General features: G+C 39.6%; 1 protein-coding gene across 5 annotated transcripts in view; it reads left to right on the top strand.

Moving 5' to 3' along the window:
- The window catches only part of LOC122282890 (probable LRR receptor-like serine/threonine-protein kinase At1g56130), a 110,859-nt gene that overhangs the window by 39,265 nt on the left and 57,263 nt on the right, over positions 1–14,331 (top strand). For all 5 annotated transcript variants that reach the window (XR_006230492.1, XM_043094947.1, XM_043094946.1 and 2 more), the window contains 7 exons: positions 717–788; positions 868–939; positions 1,136–1,207; positions 1,595–1,666; positions 2,085–2,156; positions 2,592–2,663; positions 2,752–2,817. Coding sequence is in view for 4 of the 5 variants with exons in the window: in XM_043094947.1 (XP_042950881.1) it covers positions 717–788; positions 868–939; positions 1,136–1,207; positions 1,595–1,666; positions 2,085–2,156; positions 2,592–2,663; positions 2,752–2,817 (498 nt within the window). In the remaining variant the exon portion in view is untranslated. The remainder of the gene's footprint in view (positions 1–716; positions 789–867; positions 940–1,135; positions 1,208–1,594; positions 1,667–2,084; positions 2,157–2,591; positions 2,664–2,751; positions 2,818–14,331) is intronic.

Here is a 14,331-nt window from a genome sequence, read left to right as displayed (position 1 = left end):
TTGGAAAATCTGAAGCAAACATACAAACTGGCCATAAATTAGAAATCCCAAATGGAGGGCATAGGCAATGTACACAAATCCTTAGCATGCAGGACTCAAATTCATACCTGGACTGCTGCTCCTAGCCACGTTAAAGAACGGATTGTTTGTTTTCATGGACAATAAAAGAGCAGTATGTGTAGCTATGCCTTTAGTCTTCAGTAAGCCATCAGATAACTGTATAGTGGATACAATTTCAATATTTCTTTTAGCTGTGCCTGCAATTTATATTGTAGAGTAATGGTTATATTCAGATAAGTAATGATTTAGATATCCCATTGTCCAAACTAAATCTGAACAGCGTAGCAGAATCACCTTTTTGGTCATCGGTAACAACTAGTGATGGCTGGCAGATTTATCTCTTTAATAACCACTGTAAACCATTGTAAATCTCACTTGTTATTCTTTTTAAAACATTGAGTGCTGTGTTGCTCTGTTTGTATGGGTGCATCACTGCATTGCGATAAAGTGTGTTGTCAGGCTCAGTGGCAAGCATATCCAAAACCTTCTGATACTAGTGAAACACCTACTTTTATCGTTTAAGCACCGCTTGCCCCCTGTTTTATGGTTGTTTGCACTTATCAATTACCATTAATGACTATTAATTATGTTTTACTTATAAAAGTAATGAATATCAGATTGCAACGGAATTTTTTATTTTTTATTTGTCTTGACAGGTATTTTGATAGTTCTGGAGTTAGTGGTGAGATTCCGCCATCATTTGCTAATCTACAGAATCTGTATATAATGTAAGATAATTAAACCTGTTGAAAAAAATGTAAAATCTGAGTATGTTTCCCTTTTGAAAAAATATTCTGTTTGTCACAGGTGGGGATCGAACAATGAACTCACTGGTCGGATACCTAACTTCATAGGGAATTGGTCAGCACTTCAAACCTTGTAAGACGGTATAATTAGATCTTTTCCTTTTACTTTTGTTGAATCACGCTTAAAAGACAAGCTAGGCTTCCAATACAATGCATACTCGAACTGAAAAACTGTTAAAATATAGAAAAATGTAGGCTATACTTGTCTGTTGCACATGAAGTTTTTATGTTTGCAGTTTTCAATCTGCTATTTCTGAATGTTTTTGTAGGTGGCTTCAAGGAAACCTTTTTGAAGGTTCGATACCACCTTCATTTTCCAATTTAACTTCTCTGACAGACTTGTGAGTGCCTACATCTATCAGTATTTTCTTCAGGTTGAATTACACTTTTGTCCACTAAAAGTTAGCCAAAGAATCAATTTTCATCCCTGAAATTGGAAGTTTCAATTGGATCCTTGAAAAAACTAGTAGGCAGTAACGCTGTCTCTTAGATTATAACAGTGTTTCATCATCCTTCTACCACTCATATATGGCTTCCAATTCATGTACAATGAAACAAAGATGACATTGCTAGCTTTTAAAACCTTTAGGCATAAAATTAGTACTTCTTACATTTCAGGGACAAAAACAGACGCAGGCTAAATTTTAGGAAGCAAATGTGTATTCAGAATGTTGTTTATATGTTGCAGATCTTTGAGGCTGATTATCCCTTGTATGCTTTTAATGTAGGAGAATAAGTGATATATCTAATGGCAGTTCTTCATTAGCATTCATAAGGGAGATGAAGTCTCTGACCATCTTGTAAGAGATCTTATAATTAACTGTTTTTTAATGTTGTGTGGCATATTGTATTTTTGATTGGACACTTTTTTGAGTACTGCAAAGGGGACTTTACCAGAGGCCATATGGCCTATGGCTTTTGCCATGGGCCAGGCTGGACAGTGAGGCCCTTGGTGCTGCTACTGTTGTATCAGAAAGTGAGAGAGAAGAGTGAGGTTGAGAGCTTGGTAATCCTCAATTTGATATTACGAGGTTTTGATCTTTTCTTCTACCATGGACATATGAATTTTTGCCAGACGACATAAATTCATTTCGGTTTCATGTTATTTATCTCTATTGTGGGTGTGTTTACATAACACTAACATATTGTTGCTGTTTTCCTTGTTATACTTGTAGCTCTTTTGGAAACTAATTAACAGCTTGGCTACATTTATTGCAGAATTTTAAGGAATAACAATATTTCTGATTCAATTCCAGCAAATATTGGAGAATACCAAAGCTTATGGCAGCTGTAAGTTGTACATTTTGATGGATGACTATTTGGGAGGGGTGTCAATGTGTTAATAACCTCAACCTGAAGGGAACATATTTAAATAGCTTAATTACAATGGAATATGTTTAGTTAATATAGATGAAGCAATATATTTACCAGGTTATGTTGTATGGCTTTTAAAATTCTCTCTATAGGGTTGGTCATTGTCAATCCAAGGTCAGTACAGTGCTTTTGTGTTTTATCAATTCTCTTTGCAACTTTTCCCCCTTTTTTGTTTTTTTTTTTTTTTGTTTTTTGGGGGGGGGGGGGGGGGGTGGATATTAGGTGTGGGCTTAATTTTCTTCGAAGATCATTTGCGTTTTCCAAATTTATTATTTGATTTTATGTTCTGTCAGCTAACTTTCTTATCTAAATAACTGTATAATAGTAGTTCTTTTGTCTTTATTTTGTAAGGGATTTGAGCTTCAACAACATAACTGGACAGGTTCCAGGCTCACTTTTTAGGATGAGTTCTCTGTCTCATCTGTAATAAACTATCTGCTCAATTGTACCATGTTCTCTCCTGACATGTATCCTTCATATATTGAAGTGTGTTTTGTTGCCTCGCGTGTAGGTTTCTTGGAAACAATAAGTTAGACGGTACCCTTCCAACGTCAAAAAGTGCAACTCTTCTCAATATGTAAGTACATCTAATAGTTTGTTTACAACACTCTTATGTTTCATATGAAAGTAAGACTTAACTTTTTTTGTTTTTTGTTTCATTTTTTGAGGAGAGGTCATCTTTTGATTAAAATTTATGGATATTTAAACCCCTTGTCTAGTGGTGGAGGGAAAGAGGGGGGGAGGGGGGAGGGGGGAGAGAGCGAGGTGGGATATGATTCCATTCGAAGCCATAGTAAAAGATTTTGCCATTGTGTCAATCCCATAAAAGACCGTACACTCATTTCCCCTTCAGTAGGTGTCTAGTGAATAAGAATTATAACAGCATGATGGTCTAGTAATTAAGAGGTGGCCAATCAATTTTTTATTTGTTTTTTTAATTTTCTTTCTGTCATAATAAATGAATATTTTTTCTATGGAAATCACACTTGTTTAAATCTTTAGTTTTAGTTAGATGCAACTCATATTGATTGACTCTATTTTTCCATTTTGCCTCAGACAGTATGTGAAACGGTTTTGATTGTAAGTGAATATATATGAGCATATAATATGTGTATGCATGCGCATAATATTAATATATATACTTCGCTTGAATCAAAATTCCAATACGAACTCAAGCTTGGATTGATGTAATTTGTAGTTGATTATCTAACGTGTTGTTTGTCCATTTTGAAGTCTTGTTTATTGAACAAAGAATATATCTTTGTTATTGAACTTGCTGTTTGTTCATTTTGATGGCTTTGTAACATCATTATATTTATCATACTAATTTATGAAATTAGGAAAATTGATCAAAAATAGGTTTGCGGTTTGCATTGTTGGTGTTGAATGATCTACTCTATACAGGTATGGACTTACAAGGCTAGGACTCGAAATATCAGTACTCTGTGTTTTGTCATTGTCATTAAATCAGTAGCACAGTTCCTACAACTAGTGTTTGGACGACCATCTAAAGTAGATTACATCAGAAACTGAACTCGGTACACGAAGTTTTGGGCAAACTGACCCATCTAAAAAGGGGAATAGGAGCTTCAAATCCATTGGTCATAATGGAATAGGCAAATTTGGCCTGAATCCCATGCTCATTCTCTTGAATCTCTTATTTTGAATAGGCAACATATGCACAAGCAAACAAAGGAATTGGGTCATGATGGGAGCTGTCAATCATCGTTTTCATCTTCGACTAACAACGTTGTCTAGAAGTTATTAAGCTTGTACTCATTCTATTTCTTTTTCAATACATTGTATCACTGAACGAGAGCCAATTGATGTCTCTATAGGTTTAATTTTCAGGTCTTTTAATTTATTTGCTTAGGAGGTGTGGCTTCGGGGAGAGGTGGTGTAAATGGATCAAGCATTTTGTCTCCACTGCCCGCTTCTTGATCTTGGTGAATGGCTCTCCAGTTCGCTTCTTTAACAGCTCCCATAGATTAAGACAAGGGAACCTGTTGTCTCATTTCCTCTTTGTTACCATTATGGATGCCCTAAGTCGGATGTTGGGGGCTGCTATTGGAGGTGAATTCCTTTAGGATTTAAGATATCTTTTTGCTCATGAAATAGCTTGGTCTTCCCTTGGGGGCTGCTTTCAAGGTGAAACCTATTGGGATGACGTGATTGTGAAGATAGAGAAAGTGTTGGCTGGTTGGAAAAGGATTTATTTGTCAAAAGGGGGAAGAATTACATTAAGAGTGTTCTTTCAAATCTCCGTATATATTTTTCTTTATTTCCCCTACCTGCAGGTGTGGCTTATCAAATAAAGACGATCTTTCGTGCTTCCTGGAATTGGGGAGGATGCCAAGTTCCACTTGATTTGTTGGGATAAATTTTTCAACCCAATTTCTAGCGGAGGGTTGGGGGTTCTTAAGTTGAGGTTTTTTAATGAGGCGCTTCTTGGGAAGTGGTTATGGTGGTACCATTAGGAAGGTGTATCATTTTGGAGGGTTGTACCAAGCAAATGTGGTGGTTGGTGGGAAGTGGTTATGGTGGGACCAAGCAAATGTGTGAGTGCTTGGGGTGGTTGGTGTTCAAATGAAGTGAGAAGCGTGTATGGTGTGGAGTTGTGGAAAAATATTAGGAACGGTTGGTTGAGTTTGTCAATCATATTAGATGTGGGATTGCTGAGGGTTCCAGGGTTAGATTTTGGCATGAAACTAGATGTGCTGATAAAGCTCTCAAGATTGTGTTTCATGCCTTTTTTTTCAGATTTCATATGATCTGGAGGCTTTGGTGGAGAATTTTTGGGACAACTCTAATGGTTCTGTACTGTGGAATAGTCGTTTTCTTTGAGCCGCCCAAGATTGGGAAATCGGTGTTATCTCTGAATTTTCCTGCTTGCTGCACACCATGAGTATTGGTAGCGTTGAGGTTGACAGGATGCTCTGGATTCCTACTGGGAACAAGAAGTTCAATGTTCTATCCATTTACCAGGTTTTGGCATGTCAGAATCATAATCTATTTCCTTGGAATTGCATTTGGAGGTGCAAGGTTCCTTCCAAGGTTGCTTTCTTTGTTTGGATTGCTTCCCTTGAGAGACTTTTGAGTCTCTGACCATTGGCAATCTTAGGAAGTGCGGCTTAAGTCACAGATTGGTGTCATGTGTAAAAGATGTGGTGAATCTGTGGGTCATTTACTACTCCACTATGAGGTGACAAGAGCATTATGGGACAATATTTCAGCAGGATTGGACTTCCATGGGTGATGCCTATAAGGGTGGTGGATATTCTTGCTTGTTGGAGGGGCTTTCAAGGGACCCCCAACTTGTTGCTGTGTGGAAAATGATCCCTTTATGTCTCATCTGGTGCATGAGCTTGAAAGGAATGACTGGAGTTTTGAAGGCTGGGAACACTTTGAATGATACTAGATGTTTCTTTTTCCATACTTTATTCCTTTGGGCTTCTGCTACTGTATTCAATGGGATTAGTTTTCATGATTTTCTATCATCCAACCTCTAGGGGTTGGCTCAAATGGTAAAGGCCTTGAGCTTGGGGGTAAGCTCCCCTCAGGTCTAAGGTTCAAATCTCCTTGGGTGCAAACAATCTCTAGAGGCCATCGGACTAAGGCTCCTTGAATTACCTGAGGTGCACTTGCGGGAAACTCCTTGTTGAGGGCCTGTGCACCCCCGAGATTAATCGGGATGTTGTTCCTGGACACCCGGTGCCAATCATAAAATGATTTTCTATCATCCATTTCTATTTCTACGTTCTAACTTGTAATTAGGTCTTCTCTTTTATATACTTCTTATGTACTTGGGCTAGCTTATTTACTTGTTCTAATCTTTTTTTACTTATTTTTCAAAAAAAAAAAAAATTTCAGGATTTTTTGCTCCTTTTTCCTTCTCTCTCTAGGTGTACATTTTGTATACTCCCGTATATTTTGATTATGCCTATCTATCCTTAATTGATCATTGATTAAACTCATTTTACTTATAAAAATGTTTTTCCAAGCCATGTTCCTAAATATAACTTTTATTCTTCTCATTTGGAAAGTTGCACTTTTCACCCACGAACTACTACATTTTGTTCACTTTGCACCTCAAACTAACAAAAGCTTCAATTTGCACCCTAAATTATCTAATTTCTCTAAAAGTTCTAACAGCTGCCATGGGGAATGCATTGATTAAGCTTACTGTGATTTATGTGGCTGTAGTCTCTCAAGGCGTGGTCATACTTGAGATTGAGGGCTAGTTTGGACATTGAGGTATTCTCATATATTTCATTCCTAAATATCGCTCAAGCACAAAACACTTTTTAATTTCAAATCTTCAACTTTTTCATCTAATCATTACGCAATCATTGTCCAAAAAAAAAAAAATTTAACTTTTTCAAATTTCAAAACAAAAATAATATTAAAAAAATTATATTCACACAATTTAACTTTATAATATTTTTATTCAACTTTTTCTCTCTCCTTTCCCAAAACCCAATTAAACATTTTAACCCAAACTATTTCATTACATTCACAGATATTCTGAAATATTCGAAGTGTTCAAACGAGCCCTGAGTCTAAAACATGTACTTAGTGTGGTCATGCCAGTCCCTTAGTCAGCTACTGATGCGGTCCCTTAGTCAACTATTGATGCGGTCTACATAGAAGGCCATTTGGTTAGCTCATCTTGTCTACTTCTCACAACGAACTACTTTCATCGTTAGGACTCCTATCGAACCCAACTCCAACATTGGATTTTGAGTCAATTCCTATTCCGCTAGATGTATATGCATTTTTCCTAACTCATACCCCTATGGGTGCTCAAGTGGTAAGAACCTTGTTCTTGAGGTATGCTCCCCCAACAGCTAAGGTTCAAACCCTTGGGTGCAAACACTTCTTACAAGCCACATCCCTTTAGTGAAAGGCCGATGAATTACTTCATTTGTGTGGTGTAGGTGCATTACATGGGTTTGGGGTTTAAGTGGGTATAAGACATGTTGCAATTGCACTGTGTCTGGGATTCCTCCTCATCAAAAGAAGCTCCTAACTCATCAATAGGCCACTTCCCCCTCCATGGCTACTTTGCCCTAGTTAGGTGCTACACCTACATGTCTTTTATCCTCCACTTGAGATTCTTGGGTCATCAATTATGGCACAGTTGAACATGTAACTTGTTTATCTAGCTCCTTGTCTGATTATCATTCTATTTCTTCTCCTTAAATGCTATTTTTGCTAATGGTTCCCTAGCTAAAGTTGCATGCACCTCCTACTCACAATATATTCTTGTTTTCCTTTTCATTTATTGTCTATTAGCAAGACCACTAAAACTATCTAGTGATCTCTAAGTTTTATTTGTCTTTCTATGTGTTTTAGAATCTCAAGACAATGAGTATAATTGGTATGGGGCACAAAGTTGGTGACCTTTAATATTGGGACATAACATCTGTCTCTCCTCATCAAGCACTCTAGTCTGTGACATTGTAGTCTAGGTCATTTTTTTCTTGATAAGTAAAAAATTATATTGATAAGAATAGGTATGGCCCAAGTACACACGAAGTAAATAAGAGGTAACACCTAGTTAGGAGGAAGAAATAGAAACAAGAAAATCATGAAAATCTAGGCCATTGAAATCTATAGTTTTAGCTCATAGGGATAAAGTTTTAACAATGAACAACCTAATCTTCTCCAATAAGTGATCCTAATCTTCAAAAGTTCAACCATTTCATTCTTTCCATAGGCACCATATAATACAAATAGGAACCATCTTTCACATAGTTGTGATTTGTAGAATACTGCCCAAATTTGTCCAGCTGGCCATAAGCTCGACCACAGTAGCTAGCATAACCTAGGCTAGCTCTAATCTTCTGAAGACATCATCCCATAACGCCCTAGTGACCTCACAATGTGGTAGCAGATTATCCACAATCTCGCCATTCTTCCAGCACATACAAAACGAATCCACAACTTTCCCAAAGAAGTTGTCCAAGCGATAAATACCGCCTCGAGAGGCACCTTATTTCTCCAAATGGTTTTCCAAGGAAAGGGATTGTGTTGCGGATTTGTGAGGGTCTTATAAAAGGAAAGTGTTGTCTAGGTCATCCTTTTGTTTTGATAAGTTAATCCTATTAATGGTGTAGATGGGTGCAATCCATGTACATATGAAGTATACAATAGACCACGTACAACCAACTAGTAGAGGAAAGAGAACAAGTGGTTGTAGACAGCCATTCAACTGTGTTTTTGTTTTATCTCTTTAAGGCTCTATTTTGTTTTAACAAAAATTTCTCTCTACTTTTTCTCTCTGTACATGTGCACTTCGCTTTAGCTCTTACATCCATGGAGGTATAGCACCAGTACGATTAAACATCTTATAGGAAGTATAGTTGTTAAGGATGGGGTATATGAAGGCAGTCCTCATAGAAATGAAGTTGTTTGAGCTTGTGCATGCTGGAAGTAGAGCACTATGCATCATTAAGAGGGGAAGGAAGGTGACCAAATATTTTGTAATCAGCTTCACTACTGGGAGATGCGTTGTGCAGTCCCTTGAAGGATGTGCTCGAGCAGATTGCAAGAAGGATTTCATCAAAACTTTCAGTTATGGCAGTAGTGCTTATATTGCTCAGAGGTCCTCTAATGAATTCGGCAGACATTTGGCCATAGTGGAATATAGAGGTGGTGGCAGGAGAAGCATCATCATTGTCCTAGAAGATGTTGGAGGCCAAGGCTGGAGAAGGTTGGCTATGGAGCTCTGTGAGATGTGTGGTGGTGGGGTGAATGCAGTAGGGGAGAAGTATGGGAGTGTTGAGGTTCACAACCAACGACTTGTGTAGACTACCACTGCCAAGACCTATGCTGAGGCCATACTAGGCGTTGCTCCAATCATGAGAGGTGTCGCCGGTAGACCAGATTTTGAGTTGAAGGGTAGTGCTAGAATTTCGAAGAAGAAGGGTAGAGAGGAAAGCCTAGTCAAAGAAGCTTACACAAGAAGGGATGGCGGCTCTCTAATCAAGGGGAGTGTAGCTGAGAAGATTTCTTTACTTAGAATAAAAGAGGAACTTATAGCCGAGAGGGAGAGGCTCACGAGATTAATAAACAGTATTGATCTAGATATGGGTCTGGATCAGGGACTTGAAGTGGCCCGGTGTGCTCCTGAGGCATTGGGAGCTCCAGTGGGCTTGGGAGCTAATATCAGGTCTTGGGCCATGAAGGATAAGCAAGTGACGGGTTTGGGACAGAAAACGGCAGGGCCTAAGCCATTGAGCCCACAGATGGACTCGGGGAGAGCCAAAAAGGCTTGGGCTGAAGGTAAACAGCAAGCCCATGCCTTTCTCGTAGGACATCAGGCCTGGCAATGGCAAACCAAACCATCGGGCCCATCTACGTTCGAGGTTGGGTCTTCCTCCGATGCTTCACTATTGGTGGCTGACACCCACCGGACGGGGCCACCACAGACTCAATTGATGGGGGAAGGTGAGCCAGTGGTTGGACTCCCGGAGGAGGGGGGGCAACGATGGTGCCGCCGTCAGATTGAAGGGAAGCTGGGGTGGTTTTTGAGGCAGAAAAGATGGCGATCCTACTCAAACAGCCAAGAACTCACCCTAGAACATGCCGTTGGTGGAAATGCTGGACCTCTCGAGTCAGGAGAAGGATCCTACAAAGGTGAGGGTTGGTGAGGCTGACATAGAGGCAACAGGAAGTCCTTCTCAGCAAGCAATGGTTGCTTTTGACTTTTTTGGGACAGAAGGAGAGTTAGACAGAGTGGGAACGGCACAAACAGCCCCTTTGGGGTGTGAAGTTGCTTGTTGGGAAGACCCAATTCCACTGTTATCCCTACATCCGAACAAGAACAATAATATCCAGGCTTCAAATTGAGTCCTAAACAAGGCAAAGGAGATGCAATACTGTGTGGGGATTTTATGCGACGGTTTTGAGGACCAGCTCATAGCCCTTTTTGCAGCTATAGAAGCTGGAAAGAATAGTTCAAGATCACCTAGGGAGCTCACATCAGCTAAGAAGCAAGCAAGAGAACTCCAAAGACTTGACTGGATAGCAAATGATGGAACAAGTGGAAAGGCTCTAACCGGCGAAGAGTGAGGGGAAGGGCAAAGGAAGTGGCTTTATGAAACCAAAAATTGTTTCTTGGTATGTTAGGGGGGCTGAATGAGAAGGACAAACGCCTTATAGTTAGAAATCAGCTCTGTAAATGGAAGGTTGACATTGTATGTTTGTAAGAAACGAAATTGGTAGTTATTTCCCTTTGTATTATTAGGAGTTTGTGGGGATGTAGTCACGAGATTATTTAGCAACAAGGAAAGAAGCATCAATTGTGGATTTAGTTATCATCTCCAATGGCCTTCCCCAATGAAATATTACTTCCCTTAGAGATGAACAAGACTGGGAAACGGATGACTTTCCAGCATTCTTTGACCTTGGTACTCCACTCGTGTGTCGGGGAAAGGTGAAGACAAGATCTATTGGTGCCCTTCTAAAACGGAAGTATTTACGGCTCGCTCTTTCTACCAAACCTTGACCATGCACAACCCAAATCCGTTCCCATGGAAGAGCATCTGGGTGACAAATGCGCCTCCAAAGGCATCATTTTTTGTATGGACTGCTTCTTCGGGGAAGATTCTTACTATAGACAACTTGAGGAAATGTGGTAATATAGTTATGGACTAGTGCTATATGTGCAAGAAGAGTGGAGAGTCCACTGACGACCTATTACTACATTGTGAGATTGCCATGACCTTGTGGAATGAAGTCTTTGCTCGATTGGGGTTAGCTTGGGTGATGCCGAAATGGGTATGTGACCTTCTAGCTTCTTGTAGAGGTATTCGGGCAACTCTCAAATTGCATCCATATGGAAGATGATACCTATATGTCTATGGTGGTGCATTTGGAGGGAGTTGAATGCAAGATGCTTTGAAGACCAAGAGCGATCGATGGATGAGCTTAGAAATTTGTTTTTCAACACTTTACTCCATTGGTCGATTGTAATTGATTTCCATGGCATGTCTTTTCATGAATTCCTTGTATCTCTAAACTAGCACGCTTAGGTGTTGCTCTTGTATATGTCCCGTATACTTGGGCATATGCCTTCTCTTTTGATCAATAAAAACTTGTTTACTAATAAAAAAAAAAAAAAGAATAATGGATTTTAACTCTAATACCATCCTCTTGACATCTTCAAAGGTTCTAGTACTTCACTCCTGCTAAATGCTCCAAATTCAGGATAAAAGGAACCGTTCTCCAAACTTGTAGTTTTTTTATTTTTTGATTGGTAGGCAAATTTTTATTGATAAAAAAAGTAGGCATAGGCCCAAGTATACTGGACATATACAAGAGCAATGCCTAGGCGTGCTAATTTAAAGATACAAGGAATTCATGAAATGTCACGTCATGGAAATCAATTACAATCGACCAATGGAGTAAAGTATTGAAAAACAAATTCCTAAGCTCATCCATCGATCTCTCCTGGTCTTCAAAGCTTCTTGCATTCCGCTCCCTCCAAATGCACCACCATAGACATATAGGTATCATCTTCGATATGGATGAAATTTGAGAGGTAACCCGAATACCTCTCCAAGAAGCTAGAAGGTCACATACCCTTTTCGGCATCACCCAAGCTAACCCCAATCGAGCAAAGACTTCATTCCACAAGGTCATGGCAATCCCACAATGTAGTAGTAGGTGGTGAATGGACTCTCCACCCTTCTTGCACATATAGCACCAATCCATAACTATAATACGATGTTTCCTCAAGTTGTCCATAGTAAGAATCTGTCCCAAAGAAGCCATCCATACAAAAAATGCTGCCTTTAGAGGTGCCTTTGTCTTCTAGATGCTCTTCCATGGGAACGGATTCATGTTGTGCGTGGTCATGGTTTGGTAGAAAGAGTGGGCCATGAATATTCCCTTCTTAGAGGGGCACCAATAGTGTCAAGATGATTCAATACCTCCTGAGTGAGGGTTTCCTTTCATTATATAGGCACAAGTGTGCAAGATACAAGGCTGAAATCAAGGCTAAATTACAGGAATTAAATCTATTTACAAGAAAGGAAACTATGACTATGTACAAAATCTGTCTAAGTATGGAAAGTCTGCTATCTAAATAAGGAAGTAGATGACGGGGAGCCTGCATGAACTGACTAACCTGCTGGACAGCAAATGAAATATCAGGCCGAGTAATAGTCAAATAGTTCAGGCTCCCCACTAATTGTCGATACAGAGTAGGATCAGAGAGGAGATCACCCTCGTCCCGACGATATTTCGTGTTTACTTCCAAAGGAGTATCCACAGAAGAAGTATCCTGGAGACCAGCCAAAGTAATCAGATCCTGAGTATATTTATGCTGATTCAAAAAAATGCTAGATAGATCAGTATGAACTTCCAACCCCAAGAAGTATGTAAGAGGACCAAGGTCCTTCATATGAAATGAGGCTTGAAAATGCTGCTGCAGTTGGGTGATCAAGACAGAATCCGTCCCAGTAATAACAATATCATCAACATAAACCAGAAGAAGAACAATTCCAATCGATGTTTTGCAGAAAAATAAAGAAGAGTCATATTGACTCTGCTTAAAGGAAAATTGAAGCAAAGTGGAGCGGAATTTATCAAACCATGCACGAGGAGCTTGTTTCAACCCATATAACGAGCGTTTCAACTTACAGACATCTGAGGGAGAAGAAGAGGACAAACCAGGTGGAATGGTCATGTATATCTCTTCTTTAAGGTCGCCATGAAGAAAGGCATTTTTGACATCCATTTGATGAAGAGACCAACCTTTAGAGGCAGCAACAGAAAGGACAGTTCGCACTGTAGTCATCTTAGCCACCGGAGCAAAAGTCTCCTCATAGTCCACTCCATACTCTTGCCTATTGCCAAGTGCAACCAAACGGGCCTTATATCGATCCAGAGTCCCATCGGAACGCAGCTTGATAGAATAAACCCATTTGCAACCAATAGGTTTCACCTGAGCAGGACAAGGGACAACATCCCATTTATGATTATCTTGAAGAGCTTGAAGTTCATCAGCCATCGCCCCACGCCAACAATCATGTTTAGCGGCCGCAGAATATCCGGACGGAATAGGAATGGAAGACAAAGTAGTATGAAGAGAGGTATGGGAGAAACCATACCGATCAGGCGGACGAGACACTCTGGTCGAACGACGAGGAACTGTGATAGTGTCCGGATCACCCGTAGAAGATGCAGTCGGAGCAGGCTCAAATGGCGGATCAGGCTCAGGAAGGGGCAAAGTAGGATGTCGTCTTTCATAGACAAGGCCAGGTTTGAAGCGAACAGAAGAAGAAGCCAAGTCATCAAAATTAGGCAAGACAGGCATCTCAGGCAAAGACTCAACATGAGAAGAAAAGAATGACTGATTTTCAAAGAAAACAACATGACGAGAAATGCGAAATCGGTTAGAGCATGGATCATAGCAAACATAACCTTTGTGCGAAGTACTATAACCCATAAAAGCACATTTGACCGATTGAGCAGATAGTTTATGACGCTCATGGGAAGGTAAATGAATAAAACAAACACAGCCAAAAGTATGCATATCAAGGTAGCTAGGATGCCGATGATAAAGACGAAAGTAAGGAGTTTCAAAATTCAGAACACTCGACGGCAATCTATTAATTAAATAAACAGCCGTAGACAAGGCTTCAACCCAGAATTTAGAAGGAACAGATGATTGAAGCAATAAAGTACGAACAACATCCAACAAATGTCGATTTTTACGTTCAGCGACACCATTCTGCTGAGGTGTATAAGGACAAGAACGTTGAGAAACAATGCCACGTTGTTGAAGAAAATCATGAAACTCACTAGACATATATTCACCACCTGAATCAGTCCTTAGAATTTTAATGTGAGAAGAAAATTGAGTCTCAACATAAGCAGTGAATTGTTGGAAAACAGAGAAGACCTCAGATTTAGAACGAAGAAAATAAATCCAGGTATACTTCGTATAATCATCAATGAAAGTAACAAAGTATTTATAATTGGCATGCGAGATAACAGGAGAAATGCCCCACACATCACTATGAATCAAATCGAAACAATGTTCAGCATGACTACCATGAGAAGGAAAAGAAAGAGACTT

The sequence above is a fragment of the Carya illinoinensis genome, chromosome 11, assembly GCF_018687715.1.
Source record: "Carya illinoinensis cultivar Pawnee chromosome 11, C.illinoinensisPawnee_v1, whole genome shotgun sequence".
Lineage (NCBI taxonomy): Eukaryota > Viridiplantae > Streptophyta > Magnoliopsida > Fagales > Juglandaceae > Carya > Carya illinoinensis.
Note: the sequence above shows the minus strand (reverse complement) of the source record. Positions and strands in the feature narration are given on the sequence as shown.